Source organism: Anthonomus grandis, chromosome 21, assembly GCF_022605725.1.
Source record: "Anthonomus grandis grandis chromosome 21, icAntGran1.3, whole genome shotgun sequence".
Lineage (NCBI taxonomy): Eukaryota > Metazoa > Arthropoda > Insecta > Coleoptera > Curculionidae > Anthonomus > Anthonomus grandis.
Window position 1 is genome coordinate 1,228,562 of NC_065566.1, and position 17,929 is coordinate 1,246,490.

General features: G+C 31.6%; 2 protein-coding genes and 3 long non-coding RNA genes across 22 annotated transcripts in view; 3 read left to right on the forward strand and 2 right to left on the reverse strand.

The window, feature by feature from the left end:
* Nucleotides 1-17,929, reverse strand: part of LOC126748056 (uncharacterized) — a 1,030,708-nt gene that overhangs the window by 873,903 nt on the left and 138,876 nt on the right. For 14 of the 17 annotated variants that reach the window (XM_050457030.1, XM_050457052.1, XM_050457035.1 and 11 more), the window contains one exon: nucleotides 10,532-10,561. In XM_050457030.1, coding sequence (XP_050312987.1) covers nucleotides 10,532-10,561 — 30 coding nt within the window. Of the gene's footprint in view, nucleotides 1-10,531; nucleotides 10,562-13,326; nucleotides 13,706-15,676; nucleotides 15,784-17,929 lie in introns of those variants that run through there. The other 3 variants (XM_050457061.1, XM_050457060.1, XR_007664606.1) reach the window with 3 other exon arrangements.
* The window catches only part of LOC126748089 (uncharacterized), a 115,204-nt gene that overhangs the window by 10,489 nt on the left and 86,786 nt on the right, over nucleotides 1-17,929 (forward strand). The window contains exon 2 of the long non-coding RNA XR_007664626.1: nucleotides 649-1,506. This is a non-coding gene — a long non-coding RNA (uncharacterized LOC126748089). The remainder of the gene's footprint in view (nucleotides 1-648; nucleotides 1,507-17,929) is intronic.
* LOC126748084 (uncharacterized) lies at nucleotides 764-5,434 on the reverse strand. The gene is made up of 2 exons (XR_007664622.1): nucleotides 5,243-5,434; nucleotides 764-1,555 (listed from the first exon to the last, which is right to left on the reverse strand). It is a non-coding gene; the product is annotated as an uncharacterized LOC126748084 (long non-coding RNA).
* LOC126748073 (zinc finger homeobox protein 4-like) overlaps nucleotides 7,341-17,929 on the forward strand; it is a 66,118-nt gene continuing 55,529 nt past the window's right edge. Inside the window, exon 1 of the mRNA XM_050457086.1 lies at nucleotides 7,341-8,607. Within this exon, the coding sequence (XP_050313043.1) occupies nucleotides 8,554-8,607 (54 nt within the window). The 5' untranslated portion in view covers nucleotides 7,341-8,553. The remainder of the gene's footprint in view (nucleotides 8,608-17,929) is intronic.
* On the forward strand, nucleotides 8,704-9,161 carry LOC126748081 (uncharacterized). 2 transcript variants are annotated; one of them, XR_007664619.1, is made up of 3 exons: nucleotides 8,704-8,764; nucleotides 8,852-8,941; nucleotides 9,000-9,161. It is a non-coding gene; the product is annotated as an uncharacterized LOC126748081 (long non-coding RNA). The 2 variants fall into 2 exon arrangements; XR_007664618.1 differs by lacking the exon at nucleotides 8,704-8,764 and having other exon boundaries at nucleotides 8,777-8,941.

Consider the following 17,929-nt stretch of genomic DNA (forward strand, 5'->3'; position numbering starts at 1 on the left):
ACTCAATATTTTAAAATTTTGTAAAAAATCAACAATTGCATCCTAAATAAACCCCAAATTCCAAATTTGAACCCAATCGGATCAATAGCAAAAAAGTTATGGAAGTCACGTGACTTTAAAATTCAATATGTCAAATTTCTTGCAAAATTTATTACTTGCATCCTAAATAAAGCCCAAATACTAAATTTCAACCCAATCGGATCAATAGCAAAAGAATTATGAAAGTCACGTGACTTTAAAATATAATTTGTCAATTATCTGTTAAAATTTATTAATTGTATCCTAAATAAAGCATAAATATCAAATTTGAACCCAATCGGACTCATAGCAAAAAAGTTACAATAGTCACGTGACCCGGAAGTAAAATGTCAAATATCTGTCAAAAATTAATAATTGCATCCTAAATAAAGCCCAAATACCAAATTTGAACCCAATCGGACTCCTAGCAAAAAAGTTACAAATAGTCACGTGACCTGGAAGTCAAATGTCAAATATCTGTGAAAAATTAATAATTGCATCCTAAATAAACCCCAAATACAAAATTTCAATCAAATCGGACAAATAGGAAGAAAGTTAAGGTAGTCACGTGACCTTAAAACATAGTCATGTCAAATATCTGTCAAAATTTATTAATCTTATCCGAAATAGGTACTAGGTACCAAATTTCAACCAAATCGCACCAATACCAAAAAAGTTATGATACTCGACTAACCTTAAAAATCAATAATTTCAAAAAAATTTTATTTATAACCCAAAAGCAATCTTTAAGAATTATTAACATATATTAATAATAAACTAAATAGTAAAAACTCACAAAATATCTAAATTTTTATTTTAAATTAAATAGATCATTACGACTGACCCGTGTATATATTCGAATAATTTTAATAAAATAATCGGGCAAATTTCATTTCGTCTCACCCCGGTATAAAACCACTGACTTTTCAAAAAAACGGCATTTTTCGAAGACGTCAAAATGTTTGCCGAATTTTCCTGGCCGCAATACACAATTTCCCCAATTGATATGCACAGATTCGGAAAGCCCATTCATTTTCTGATTCGGTGCTTCCTTTCCCTGATCGTTTCCGGTTCATTTTCATTCATAATTTTACAAAAAACCCAACCAAGTCCCGGCCACCTGTCACGAGCAAAAAATTTGTATCCACCATGCGTCAAAGTATTGTTCCCACTAGCCATTTCATCAGAGTTTAGGTTGACACCTCCAATTACCTGCAAAAACGCAAAAAAATGGACTTTTTTCATAAAATCGCATTTTTCGGGTACTTGTACTATCGCTGGAACCCTGAAATTTTAGTATGTGTTGTAAAACAAAATTTCGGATCTTTTAGATGATGTCTGATCTTTTCACCATGTACAGGGACGTGGCAAATGAATTAAACGCGAAAATTCGAATTGCTCAGAACCTATTAATGTTGGAAGATTGTAATTTTACATAAATAATGGGGTTATTAAAGTATTTAATGCCTGAGAATATAAATGGTCCAGGTGCCACTACGAAAAAGTTATTAAATAAAATGTGATTTTCGGGTCGGACCTTCATGGGTAAAGTTCATTATTGCTCGCCCTGTATGGTTCCCAAAAATTTCGGTTATATGCCATATGAAAGGTAAAGGATGAAGTTATTTTTTGAAAAAAAAATTTTTCCCAAAATAAGTATCGTTTGGCGGAAAATCCCAAAAAACTGAAAATGCCAGAACTCGTAAAATAAATTTTTTACAAAAAAAAGCTCCAAGTATGTCAAATCTCTTATAAAACGAAGTCTTTTCGCCGAAACACTTTTTTTATAAAAATTTTTTTTTAGCCTCTGGAGAAGTTTGAATTTTTTTTTTAGTCACTTTTGTTCGCTTATAACAACTCACCCTGTACACCGATCGGGCCCAAAAAGTATACAGACATGAATTACTATAAAGTCTTTTATGCCTAAAAATTTCAATTTTTTTGACAGCGTTAAAATTGAGATCTCGTGCAAAAATGAATTTTGACCGGTTTTTTTACGAATTTTTGACTTTGAGACAGTACCGCTCCGTTTGGTGGTACCGGAAAAAAAATTTGTTTACGGATCCATCATTCCCAATGTATTGAGAGACCCTATGCCAAATTTCATCGTTTCGCTAGCCATACAGCCAAAGATATGAATTTTTATTTCCAAAAAAACACGATTGAATAATAATATATTAATATATTTTTTACTATATTATATTTATTATGATTTTACCAAAAGTATAGTCGCTTCGCTCCTATACTTTTGGTCCGTGGGGACTAGTTTGGAACCTTTAGGTCTTGTCTGTGAATGCCTATAAAGGATTTCTTAAAAAAAAACAAAAATTATCAAGTGTACCAACGTTTATATGCGAAGGAAAGAGATGACCAGTGGTTGGGGTATCATGGTTCAAAGAACCATAATTTGTTATATAGTCGCGTTGTGTGTCAGTATACTGTCTTATATTACAAATATCTGTGAAAGTATATTAATTGTATTCTAAATAAAGCCTGAATACCAAATTCGAACAGAATCGGACCAATAGCAAAAAAGTTACGGTAGTCACGTGACCTAGGCTGAAACTCAAATGTCAGTTATCTGTCATAATTTATTAGTTGTATCCTAAATAAACCATAAATACCAAATTCAGAGAGAAGTTTCCATAAGGGTCTATTTATTGAAATAGAACAAACGGGATTTTACGTCAATTTGTTTTTATTTTTCTTTTTATTTTCAACAGTAATAGTCATAAAATATCAAAAGAATTGACAGGAGGAGAATAAGGAATAATAAAAACCATCAACGAATTGAATCGAAGCTATAGAAGTCGAGATATTAGTAAAAATTTGAAAAAAAATGAAAGAAAACTCGTTTTTCCCCACGGTAGCATTTTTTTTCTTAAAATGATAACTGACAAATTATAAGGTAAGCCCTAAGTTGGCAATTTCCAGTAAAAAAAAACCCAAGAAAAAAAAAATTTTTTTTGCTCCAAAATCGAAAGGGGTATAGCCATGAAAAATTGCGAAAAAATGGTTTTTATTTTTTTCTAAATAAACTATAACTCTGACAACTTTTTGCCTTAAACAAAAGTTTTCGGGAATATTACGAGGTATCCGAATGTTAAAACGAATTGATTCTAGCTATCACAGAATCGGAGAAAATTGTAAAAAACTATTAAACATAAATATCGAAATATCAAGAGCCCTATGGAAAAATTTCAATTTTTTATTTTTCTATCTTGTACTACTTCAGGATACCTTTCAAAAAGGTTATTATCGATTTGACTCTAAAATGAACAGAAAACCTATTTATTTGCATTTATCGATTTTCAAACAAAATCCGGCCCAAAATGAAAATTTTTCAAAACATGCTCCAAATTCAAAATTTCTTTTTTCTGGCTAAAGACCATTCAAAAAGTAATGAAAAAGCTTGATGACAAAAATTTTCAAAATATATAATAATGCTAAAATATTATGAAAGAAGATAAGTTTCCTTTAAAGCATACTGAACCGATGATTTTTTAATTTTTTTTTCAAAGGCAAATCTAAGAAACAATTTAACTAATTAAGATAAAAGCAATAGGGTAATACAAAATATTATCTATAAATATATACATATCATCTAATAGGAAATTTCAATCAAATCGAGCGAATACGAAAGAAATTTTGATAGTCACGTGACTTAAAAACACAATATTTTAAAAATTTGTAAAAATTCAATAATGGCATCGTAATAAAACTCTAAATACCAAATTTCAACCCAATCGGATCAATAGCAAAAAAGTTATGGAAGTCACGTGACTTTAAAATTCAATATGTCAAATTTCTGGCAAAATTTATCAATTGCATCCTAAATAAAGCCCAAATACTTAATTTCAACCCAATCGGATCAATAGCAAAAGAATTATGAAAGTCACGTGACTTTAAAATATAATTTGTCAATTATCTGTTAAAATTTATTAATTGTGTCCTAAATAAAGCATAAATACCAAATTTGAACCCAATCGGACTCATAGCAAAAAAGTTACAATAGTCACGTGACCCGGAAGTCAAATGTCAAATGTCTGTCAAAAATTAATAATTGCATCCTAAATAAAGCCCAAATACCAAATTTGAACCCAATCGGACTCATAGCAAAAAAGTTACAATAGTCACGTGACCCGAAAGTGAAATGTCAAATATCTGTCAAAAATTAATAATTGCATCCTAAATAAAGCCCAAATACCAAATTTGAACCCAATCGAACTCATAGCAAAAAAGTACCAATAGTCACGTGACCTTAAAACAAAGTCATGTCAAATATCTGTAAAAATTTATTAATCTTATCCGAAATAGGTACTAGGTACCAAATTTCAACCAAATCGCACCAATACCAAAAAAGTTATGATACCCGACTAACCTTAAAAATCAATAATTTCAAAAAAATTTTATTTATAACCCAAAAGCAATGTTTAAGAATTGTTAACATTTATTAATAATAAACTAAATAGTAAAAACTCACCTAATATCTAAATTTTTATTTTAAATTAAATAGATCATTACGACTGACCCGTGTATATATTCGAATAATTTTAATAAAATAATCGGGCAAATTTCATTTCGCCTCACCCCGGTATAAAACCACTGACATTTCAAAAAAACGGCATTTTTCGAAGACGTCAAAATGTTTGCCGAATTTTCCTGGCCGCAATACACAATTTCCCCAATTGATATGCACAGATTCGGAAAGCCCATTCATTTTCTGATTCGGTGCTTCCTTTCCCTGATCGTTTCCGGTTCATTTTCATTCATAATTTTACAAAAAACCCAACCAAGTCCCGGCCACCTGTCACGAGCAAAAAATTTGTATCCACCATGCGTCAAAGTATTGTTCCCACCAGCCATTTCATCAGAGTTTAGGTTGACACCTCCAATTACCTGCAAAAACGCAAAAAAATGGACTTTTTTCATAAAATCGCATTTTTCGGGTACTTGTACTATCGCTGGAACCTTGAAATTTTAGTATGTATTGTAAAACAAAATTTCGGATCCGTTAGATGTTGTTTGATCTTTTCACCATGTACAGGGACGTGGCAAATGAATTAAACGCGAAAATTCGAATTGCTCAGAACCTATTAATGTTGGAAGATTGTAATTTTACATAAATATTGGGGTTATTAAAGTATTTAATGCCTGAGAATATAAATGGTCCAGATGCTACTACGAAAAAGTTATTAAATAAAATGTGATTTTCGGGTCGGACCTTCATGGGTAAAGTTCATTATTGCTCGCCCTGTATGGCTTACGAAAATTTCGGTTATATGGCATATGAAAGGTAAAGGATGAAGTTATTTTTTGAAAAAAAAAATTTCCCAAAATAAGTATCGTTTGGCAGAAAATTCCAAAAAACTGAAAATGCCAGAACTCGTAAAATAAATTTTTTACAAAAAAAAGCTCCAAGTATGTTAAATCTCTTATAAAACTAAGTCTTTTCGCCGAAACACTTTTTTTATAAAAATTTTTTTTTAGCCTCTGGAGAAGTTTGAATTTTTTTTTTAGTCATTTTTGTTCGCTTATAATAACTCACTCTGTATACCGATCTGGCTCAAAAAGTATACAGCCACGTAAGCCCCAAGAACCCATATATCCTGAAAATTTCAGCTCGATTAAACGCTTTAAAATTGAGATCTCGTGAGCAACTCGATTTTTACCAATTTTTTTACGAATTTTTGACTTTGAGAAAGTACCACTCCGTTTGGTGGTACCTGAAAAAAAATTCGTTTACGGATCCATCATTCCCAATGTATTGAGAGACCCTATGCCAACTTTCATCGTTTCGCTAGCCATACAGCCAAAGATATGAATTTTTATTTCCAAAAAAACACGATTTTTCGGGCCCGACGTGGCGTGCATAATATAGTCTGCGACTATATAACAAGTATAGTCGCTTCGCTCCTATACTTTTGGTCCGTGGGGACCAGTTTGGAACCTTTAGGTCTTGTCTGTGAAAAGCCATAAGGGAATTTAAAAAAAAAAAACAAAAATTATCAGGTGTACTTAGGTGAGTCGGGGAGGCTAACGTTTACCTGCCGAGGAAAGAGAGGACCAGTTGTTGGGGTATCATGCTTCAAAGAACCATAATTTATTATATAGTCGCGTTGTGTGTCAATATACTCTCTTATATTTCAAATATCTGTTAAAATATGTTAATTGTATCCTAAATAAAGCCTGAATACCAAATTACAACAGAATCGGACCAATAGCAAAAAAGTTATGGTAGTCACGTGACCTAGGCTGAAACTCAAATGTCAGTTAAGTATCTGTCACAATTTATTAGTTGTATCCTAATTAAACCATAAATACCAAATTCAGAGAAAAGTTCCCATAAGAGTCTCATTATTGAAATAGAACAAACAGGATTTTACGTCGATTTGTTTTAATTTTTCTTTTTATTTTAAAATGTAATAGTAATAAAATATCAAAAGAATTGATAGGAGGAGAATAAGAAATAAAAGAAACCATCAACGAATTGAATCGAAGCTATAGAATTTGAGATATTAGTAAAAATGTGGGAAAAACAAAAGAAAACTGGTTTTTTTCCACGGTATCATTTTTTTTTAAAAAAATGATAACCGACAAATTATAATTTAAGCCCTAAGTTGGCAATTTCCAGTAAAAAAAACCCAAGAAAAAAAAAATTTTTTTTGCTCCAAAATCGAAAGGATGAAAAATTTCGAAAAAACGGTTTTTATTTTTTTCTTAATAAACTATAACTTTGACAACTTTTTGTCTTTAACAAAAGTTCTAGGGAATATTACGAGGTATCCGTGCGTTAAAACGAATCGGTTCTAGCTATCATAAAATCGGAGAAAATAAAGGAAAACCATGAAACATAAATATCGAATTATTAAGGGTCCTATAGAAAAATTAAAGTTTTTTATCCTTCTATCATGTACTACTTTTAAGTACCTTTAAAAAAGGTTATTATCGATTTGACTCTAAAATAAACGGAAAACCTATTTCTTTGCATTTTTCGATTTTGAAGCAAAATCCGGGCTTAAAATGAGAATTTTTTGAAAATATGCTCCGAATGAAAAATTTCTTTTTTCTGGTTAAAAATCATTCAAAAACTAATAAAAAAGCTTTATGACAAAATTTTCCACGATTTATACGAGTGCCATAATATAAAGGGAAAAATTAGGTCCCATAAGAGTCTATGTATAGGGACTCGTTTTTTCCCACGGTAGCATTTTTTTTCTTAAAATGATAACTGACAAATTATAATGTAAGCCCTAAGTTGGCAATTTCCAGTAAAAAAAACCCAAAAAAAAAAATTTTTTTTTGCTCCAAAATCGAAAGGGTATAGCCATGAAAAATTGTGAAAAAATGGTTTTTATTTTTTTCTAAATAAACTATAACTCTGACAACTTTTTGTCTTAAACAAAAGTTCTAGGGAATGAATTTAAGAAATAATTTAACTAATTAAGATAAAAGGAATAGGCTAATACAAAATATTATCTACAAATATATACATATAATCTAATAGCAAATTTCAATCAAATAGGAAATTTTGATAGTCACGTGACCCTAAAACTTAATATTTTAAAATTTTGTAAGAAATCAACAATTGCATCCTAAATAAACTCTAAATTCCAAATTTGAACCCAATCGGATCAATAGCAAAAAAGTTATGGAAGTCACGTGACTGTAAAATTCAATATGTCAAATTTCTGGCAAAATTTATTAATTGTATCCTAAATAAATACCAAATACAAAATTTCAACCCAATTGGATCAATAGCAAAAGAATTATGAAAGTCACGTGACTTTAAAATATAATTTGTCTATTATCTGTTAAAATTTATTAATTGTATCCTAAATAAAGCATAAATACCAAATTTGAACCCAATCGGACTCATAGCAAAAAAGTTTCAATAGTCACGTAACCCGGATGTCAAATGTCAAATATCTGTCAAAAATTAATAATTGCATCCTAAATAAACCCCAAATACCAAATTTCAATCAAATCGGACAAATAGGAAGAAAGTTTTGATAGTCACGTGACCTTAAAACATAGTCATGTCAAATATCTGTCAAAATTTATTAATCTTATCCGAAATAAACTCTAGGTACCAAATTTCAACCAAATCGCACAAAAAACAAAAAAGTTATAATACTTGGCTAACCTTAAAAATTAATAATTTCGAAAATTTTTTATTTATATCCCAAAACCAATGTTTAAGAATTATTAACATTTATTTTTAATCAACTCAATAGTATAAAACTCACCTAATATCTAAATCCATCTTTTAAATTAAATAGATCATTACGACTGACCCGCGTATATATTCGAATATTTTTAATAAAATAATAGGACAAATTTCATTTTGATTCACCCCGGTATAAACACACTGACATTTCAAAAAAACGGCATTTTTTCACGTCAAAATGATTATTTGATTTAATAGTCTCTTAGAAATAATACAATACAAACAGTAACTATAGTTGAACGATACAAACAGCGTTCCTAACAACCATTGTTTGAATTTTATTTTGGCTCATTTCGTACCAAGCGATGGATCTTGACGCCATGGCCGAAAGCCTACAGGCTATTATCGAGTCTGTACCGGTAAAAATTTATTTAGATTATATTTTGAATTAGTTGTTCGTTATATTTTATCGAATAGTCGGAACCTCAACCCAACCCGAGGCAACCCATCCCAGCCCAGCCCAATCCTCCGAATCCTCCCAACCCACCGACTCATCCTCGCAACGCAGTATTAATAGTAAGTATAAAATTCACTGAGATATTGCCAATTTTATTTTCTTTCTAATTCCCGCGGAAAACATTAAAATTCTTTATTTCGTTACAGAAGAAAATTATAATAATAGAGGGAGGAAATGGAGATCAAGGAATGGCAGGGTCGAGAGGCGTAGAGAGCGCGTCAATCTCCACCAACAGAGTAATATATAACGTTTTTATATTGTATTTAAGTTTGTTATATTTTTTTTTTCTTTCAGAAACGTTATTGTCGGCCGTAACGGACGCGGTGGCCGGTGCAATACTGAAGCATACGAGTTACAGGGGCCATTACCGTGGTCGGGGCAGGAGAAACAATTAATTTTTTTAATTTTTATTGAATTATATTTTTTTATAAACATAATATAAACATTTTATATAAGTATTGTTGTCTTATTAAAAAACTATAAAACATATGAATAGACTGGATATTCTGTGTACTGGATTGCCTGTATAATACTAAAATGTGATGATAATACTAATGTGTGAATGTGATCTTATGAGAAAAGTGTAAAAGGGTTTTTTTTAATTTCATAATATGCTAACAGATGGCCATTGACTGGGGTATATTTGTGTTATACTTGTATGTCGCTCATTAAATCAAACTAAAAATAAAAATATATGTTACTGCAATGCACATTTATGTTACTCCAACAAAAACGCTCCTATATAAAGTCCAGTGCAACGATATATTAGAATGGTCACCCGTCAAAACACCAGCATTTTACTTCTCAAACAATGTAAATAGAAGGTTGATGACATTGTTTGGCAGGTGGAATGCTGGTGTTTTGACGGGTGACCATCCTAATATATCGTTGCACTGGACTTTACATACATCCTATAGTCAAACATTCATCGCTCTCAAATATTCCAGTCTAGGGCCACCTTAAACCTGAAAATTCAGGCAACATATATCTCTAATATCAGCCCATGTGTTGGCAGAAAATAAAAATCTTGGATTTACTGTTAAAATAATAAAAAAGGAGAATATACTTCAAATGATGATTAAAGCTGTCAATTTCACATTAACAAATATCGAAAATTCAATAAAATTAAATTTTCCTTGTTATAAGCAAGTGGGGATTTTTACATATAATTTTAATTATTACTAGTAAGAAATGTGTTGGTAATTTATTAAACAGTTTATATATTTTAACCAAGAATTTCATAGAACTCTACTTGTTTAGTTATTATGTTTTGTAATATATAAATTATTGACACATGATTGTCCAAAGATATTATGCCTCTTTTAAGAAATTAACACAAAATTTAGCATATAAATCTCAATTTATTATGGTCACACTATAAAATCTGACTAATTAAAAAACTAAAAGGAATTAGAGGATGATTATCACGGTAACAATGATAAACGTAACTATAAAAATATGTAGAATTAAACATTTATTATTACATTTTATTTTTCTCTTCAGAAAACACTAGTATTTTTAATAAGTTCTTCTGCTCTCCCATGCAGGGTGTCGAGGAGGCGGGCATAGAGCATATACTTTTCTCGTTAGGTTCTTTTTTCTGTAACAAAAGGTATAATTAGATAATTTATTTTAAAAAAATGATATGAAAGCAATGTTATACCTATATTCTCCACAGGTTGGGTTGGGTTGGGCTGAGTTGGGTTGGGTTGGGTTGAGGAGGCGGGCATAGGGCATATGCTTTTGTCGTTAGGTTATTTTTTCTGTAACAAAAGGCATAATTAGATAATTTATTTATAAAAAATGATATGAAAGCAATGTTATACCTATATTCTCCACAGGTTGGAAGTCCGTTTCTGGAAAGAGCGGTACCAAAGTAGTAATATCGTCATCAATCTTAATTTCCTAAATACAATATAATAAAGATTGTATGGTTAAAAAAAAAATAAATATTAAAATATTAAATTACAATGACAAAACATTTGTCACAATCAGAAGATAATGTTGCTAAAAAAAGAATTTTATTTGTTTAAGAATCATCCAGGACTTGAGAGGCACTTGTCAGAGCGAAAATCAGTTTTTTGTAAATCGCGAATTAATTACATCAACTTTCTCTAAAAAATTCTTAATAAATTAACATAATAATATCTCATATTTATATCATGAACATTTATAACGAAAACTGATTTTACGAGGTTATGCTCTTTTAAATTAATATAGCATATTTAAACAAAACAGACATGGTCTGTTGATTTGCTATTTTTACAGATAAACCATACATTTCCATATCACATTGAAAATAAACCATAAAATATAAATTAAAGAATTAATTGTGCTTAGTAACCACATAGCAAAATTATATGTTTTACAAATAAATATGAAATTGTATAGTTTACTCTCCCAGAGAGACTTTTATATTTAAATATATATTTAAAAATATATATAAAACTAGAAAAGGGATTTTCATTGAGAAAGCGAATGATTAATAGTAAGCCATGCCAATAGCACAAGGCACTTCTACAATTATCTACTATTTACCACTCACTAATCTTTATACTCCGACTTTTGATACCTCAAGACTTATTAATAGCAAAAGTTGCCTCGCCGAATGAAAAATCCGTCACCCATTGCAATAAGTAATTACATGCATTATAACAAATTGGCCATTAAGCTAGGTTTAATCACTTATCGCATAAGATGACTCTAATATATAAAGATATCACGTAGTGAAATCTTTTGGGGGGCGGGAGATCATAACCTAGTATCTGAATCGAAGTGCGTCAAGAGTTTTGGTTACAGTCGGGCCGGATAACCCCTGGATGCATGTTGAGCTAGAAGTGTGAGTAAACTGATGTTTTATTTGCTTGCAATGCAAAACTCACTGCTCATACTATTTGAATACTACTTTGCTCATTTGTAATTTTGTTTATGTTAAATAGGTTTGTCCTAGTATTTTAAGAAAATTTAGCATTTTTCTAAGAGCAATAAGTATAGATCTTCTAAAGTGTTATCAAACCCAGACATTCTAGTTATACGATTATCATCACATTTCCACCATTGATCGTTATAATTAACTATAGATGTATAATGACCAGATCCAATGATGTTTCCATGATGCTTAACAACACTTTTTACTCGAAATATTTGCTCATCCAAAATAACACTTTCAGAGGCAAAATTGTAAAATTTGGTATTTATCTTATTCCCTTGAGGGCCAATTCTCTGAAGACATACTACCAAATATTTATGGCATATAACCACTGAGCGTGTTTTTAGATTATTGTTACAGTATGGGCATAATCTATCAGAGTCTTTTACCATTAACATTGAATTAAAATCAATTAAATTGCCACAGTTTTCAGGAAAATAAAGAAAATGAGTGTATATTATTTGTTCATTTTCATTCATATTAATATTACAGTTTTGACAATTTAAAAGTTCATGACCATTAGCTTTTATGAAAATGCTAAAATCATCTGCATCTAATCTTCTGATTAAAGATTGACAAAATGATTGAGCGTCCATTTGTTGATTTACAGCAAAATTTTCACCATTTCGACCAGACACCAATTGTCGAACTTTTAATGTGGAATTAATTTTGGTCAGCATAAAATCATTTAGAATACTGTTTAGCGCTGTATTTCGCTTTGAAATGGAAAAGCGAAATTCAGGTAAACATAAAAATGACTGTACGATGCTATTTGCATAACATGATACCATATCGGTATTTAATAAAACAGGCGGTTTAGTAAATAAGTTGGGGTTGTTTTCATCATCTGAATTAATATCTACTACCATATTGTCATTATCTTCTACACTTTGGTAAGTAGAGATACCCAATGAATTTTGTGTTGGTAAAATTTGCATTTGCTTGGTATTAAATTTTAGTTCAGTAGAGCCTTTTGTAGATTGTTTATTTTTATCAACGTTTTTTACCTGCTTGGGAATAAAACCTTTATCATAAATACTAACCACTAGTGATTTATGGTGACTATACACAGTATTGTAAATATTGTAACTCAAATTATTAAAATTACTTAAAAGCCAATCAATTTGAGTTTTTGATTTTGTAGTTGATTCGCCAACACTCAATTTGCAACTTAAACCTTTAGATATTAAACAATTTTTCAAACCATTTTCATTTTGATTGATAATATCTTGATTAAAATCACCGATGATTAGGATATCACTTTGTTGATCAATAATCTCTTCCAAACAAAATTTAGCATGTGCAATGCTCAATTTTGGGGGAATATAAACTGCTATGACATAAATTTCATTCAAGTAAAATGTGATTGCTTGAAACACTATACCACAGAAATCTTTGGTGTATTTTTTCACTGACTTTATTTTTGCTGATACATTTTTTTTCTTGAAACAAATTATGCCAAAGGGTTTACTTACAGTTTGATCGTTATTCAGATTGGCAAACACTTCAAAATCATTTATTTTTAAATTTTGTTTCTTTTTAAGTAACCAGGTTTCAACAAAAATTGGGAAATGTGCGTCTTTAAAAATGGGATTATTTTTCATAAAATTAAAATTTTTTGGTAGACTTTGCACATTTTGATAAGCAATAATGTATTTGACATTAGAATCATTAAGATACTGAGTGTCATACCTGGATGTTATAAGTTTGTTTTCTTGCATATTTACCAGTTCTTTATAAGCGGCATCCTTTTCGGTTACCGGTTTGGGGGCCATAAAGTTACCAATGATGTAGAGGCCACTTAGCTTTGTGGCCCGACTACAAGCAACATAGGTACTGGTTCTCGTCATGCGATTTCCAACGTGAACAGCCACCTGTTTGTAGGTGGCACCTTGACTCTTGTGGATTGTAATTCCTTCACTGATTACAAGAGGAAACTGAAGACGCTCAACGTGAACATTGCTGCCTTTTTGAATTTTAACAGCTCTGGCAGCTCTTTCTATGGGCGTCCAAGTGTATAACACACCCATAGACTTCCTAAGGGATTCGTTTCTCTTGCGGCATTCCTGGCCTGACTTGAAATCGAAGAACTCCATCCACACTCTGAATGGAATTTTACTTCGGTCATAGTCTATTTGACGTAGGATGCCTGTTGCACCATTCACTATTCCATCACTGGTGTCCACATTCATTGAAATCATATATTTGGCATCTACTTGCAATATTAAATTTAACATTAGGCCAAAACTCTCCCCCTTTTTTAAGCTTTTTGCGTGTTCCAGAAATACATTTTTTAGTCGTTCTGAGCAACTCCCTTTGATAACGTCTCTGGCTTGACTTACGGCTCGCTCGGTTTTAAATGTAGACAGTTTCATTTCATTGAATGCATCTACTTCTGCATTGGTGCAAAATAAATGCATAGTGTCTTCAGGAATTTGGTCAATACTGTCGACTTCCCTGGACTTGATCAATTGCACATCTTCGTCGGTCATTTTACCAAACGCCATATTATTGAGGGCAACTGCAAAAGACTTATCTTCACTCTGTCTCATTATTTCTGAAAGTTCAAAATATTTAAAATGATCCCACAGATACGTTCCGCATAATTCTTTATACAGATTTGTTTTTACTGGGCAAAAAATATACATATCCCTTACTGGGGGTAATTGACGATTATCGCCGCATAAAATTATTGAAATATTTCCAAAGATGGCGTCAGATTTAAAGATTTGCTGCAATCTACTGTTAATATGGTCAAACAATCTGGCGCCAACCATGGAATATTCATCTATGATAATTAATTTTAAGTCATACAAATTACAATATATAGTATTAACGGTGTCATGGTGTAACGGAATTAGTTCTTCACCATACTGACTAACGGGTAACGATAATGCCGCATGTAAGGTTATACCTCCGATATTAAATGCCGCTTTACCTGTAGGCGCACAAAGTAACACTTTTAAACTTTCAGGATTATTTCCCGGTATTGAGTTGAAATGGCGCAATAACGAATGGGTTATTGCCGTAATCAGGTGACTTTTGCCTGTACCTACTGGACCACTAAGTGTGCAGTAGAAAGTTTCCCCTTCAATTAGACTGTCTTGCACGACATTAAGGAACTGATACTGCTTGTGATTCAGTTTGCTTATGAGGGCTTCATACTCTGAATCGCTTATCTGATGAGGCGTTGGGAAAGCGATATGTTTTACTGGCGCTTCGTCGTCTTTCTTATCGATGATGTGATTGAATGGATCATAAATGGGGTTGTCTAGTCCATAAGGCATAAACTCATCATCGATTTCTCCACCGAATCCACCATCGTCTAATTGATTTGATCGGTCTTCGCCAAGTTTCAGGGCTTTGTCGATTACCTGTTCATCTAAGACATTGAACTTTTGTCGATTTGCAACAATCTCTTGGTATCGATCTTTGTATATGGTCTGTTGATCAATGTTCTCATTTTCAACTTCATCCACTTCATTTCTCCATGGGATGTATAGCATTATTTGTTCCCTATAATGGTTAAGAGGGTCTTGCTGAAGTCCATAACTACGGTAGGCTAAAATTTTAGCATGACCCCTTTTAACTAAAACGCCACTTCCATCTTTTAAGGGTAAACCATTAGCCTTTGTTTCTGCTTGTTTCTTAAAGAAATCATAATAGGCCGCAAACTCAGCCAAACATATGTTTTCTCATCAGGCCGCTGTTCATAGTGTTCTATAAGACCATCACAATAAATATTGGGATCGTCATTGTCCATTTCTTTAAGTTGTGCTAATGGTTTCAACATTTTTGTCCTTTCCCTGATTGGATTTGTATGGATGTATACATAGGAGGTACAGGTGTCATGCATCGGTAGTTGTAACACGCTGTAGGCGGCTTCCTGGGCACTTACTTCGCTCGCATTTAAGAAAGCTGCTGCAAGAGATTTAAGTTTGCCCTTAACATCTAAATTACCTTTTTTAATTTCTTCCATAGTCTTCATTAAAATATCAGATACACCTCTTTGAGACTTATTGATATAGTTCACTATGTAGGTGCAACAACCATATGGCTCAAAAACTAATTGAATGTCCATGTTGCTCTTCATCATGGAGAACATTTCAGCATTAAAGTTGTTAATAAATCCATCTTTTGGCAGCCTTTCTAAAAATAAAGTGGTTTTAAATATGTTGTGCTGTATAACATTAAGATACTCATCCTTAGACATACCAAGGTCAGCCAAAAAGTTTTCGAATGATAAATCTGGTTTATCCTTAAGCCTACGCATTATCATTAAAAACTTTTCAGACATGGCCTTACGTAAATCCGCTTCCTTGGTTTTGTCAATTTTTATTGGCGTTAGAATTACCGATTTATCCATTGGAAGGTATGGGATACCATACCTGCAAACTTTGTGTCCCCGCACTTCTTTTTGACACGATTTAGAATGATGATGCGTATTAAACTGAATTATATCACGGACACTTTCTAAATCACTATTACAGGTAATATACCTGTTCGCGAATTCGGCACTGCTGGAGTAGTATTTTCGTCTGGTCAGAATAGGAAAATTTTGTAAGAAATTGCTTAGCATGTCCACAGAAAAGTGTAGGAAATGAGAGTTCATCGCTAAACTGGTCAAGCATCAAATGTATTGGCGTTTTACCTTCTCCTGGGGCAAAACAGATATTTTCTAGGTTACATTTGTCAAGCAAAGTTTCTTGGCCCCCAGGATTTAAAGGCTCTTCTTCTTCATCTAAGAATTCCTCTAAATTGTATAAATTGTTTTTTTCAATTGAAGATTCTTTTTGAATATTTTTATCGTCATTCTTAGATTCTAGGGGCACTTCCATTGTTTCGAAAAACGCATTATCGAACAATTCTTCAAAATTTTCACTACACACTGTTTTAGAATCCAGTTCCACCACTTTTGAGCCTTCATTTAAGATCTGTGCAGAGGATTCTACTTGAGATCGTATATAGTCATTAATATTTTTTTCCCAATCATCTGATTGCTTTATGCCTTCTTGTATGTAAAGAGGTTGTTGACACAAAAATTTTGCCGCTTTTAGAACAACTGCGGGCCGTATGGTTTCCAGGAGATAATCATTTTTATAGTTCATTTTTCTCTTGAGCTTAACCTGAATAGTTTGTGTCTCCTCTACATTTCTAGGCAATAATTTGGTCGAAGTATCTATATTTATAGGGACATTGACTATTTGGCCAGTTATGTAACACTGTCGTTCATATCCTACCTGTCGGATTTGCATGAAAGGTAACCTGGCCGACACCATCCTTTCTTCAAGGATAGTCAGATCTTTTAGCTCAACTGGAATACAACAACTGCATACAATGGTGGGGCCTTCTCTTAATGCTAGTTCAAACTTGGTTGGGTGATTGGTTCTACTAGGTTCCGGCTTCTTTTCAATTTTATTTATATGTCATATTTTTTTAAAGGAATCATTAACTTTTTGTTTCTTTTGAGTGACAATTTTTGATGAAAATGCATCATTGTCATCAATAACCGCCAATGATTTTCGCTTATTAAACTGTGTTACAATTTCATTAAATTTTACCTTGCTGGTACTATCCTCTGGAACCATATCTTTGGGCAAGTTTTGTTGCAAATTTATAGGCTTACCAGGAATTTCTAAATTTTCCTTTTTGTCACCACTGTCTTTCTTTACCATCTTGCTGGACATATATTTTTCTTTATTCTGGAGTCTTGTTGTCTTAGCAGACTTCTTACTCATTTTTGGCATCTAAAAATCCATTCAACATACTTTAATCATTAGCCTAGCTTTATTTTTGTAATTAATTAATTTGAAATCTATATCAACCTGATGTTCTATAAGAATTCAAAGACCTTCTCTGATTTATGATTTTAGGTTTTATTAAGAATTGAATTATTTTATTTTATTTAAAATTAAGAATTAAGAATTGATATATAAATATGTATAGAACTTACAATATATAGAACAATACGATAAACTGGATGAATGAAATAAAGTATCTAGGCTTTATAATTAATATTAAAAAATTAAGTATGTTTCAATAAGATGTAAAAGATTGTAAAAGTTTTTTTTGTCAAGAACTTTCCAAATTCTTTAGCTTTTTGCAAGGTTGACAATATTTAAAACAATTCTCCAGCTTCATTCTGAATATTGCTCTACCTTTAATATTTAGCCTACAATTACATAATTAGTAAGAAGAGGAGGAATTCATTTGTGTCTTCCTCAAAGTTAAATTTATTTCCATCTTGTAAAAACGAACAAAACCTCAATAATGGTCTCATAATTTTATTTTAGTT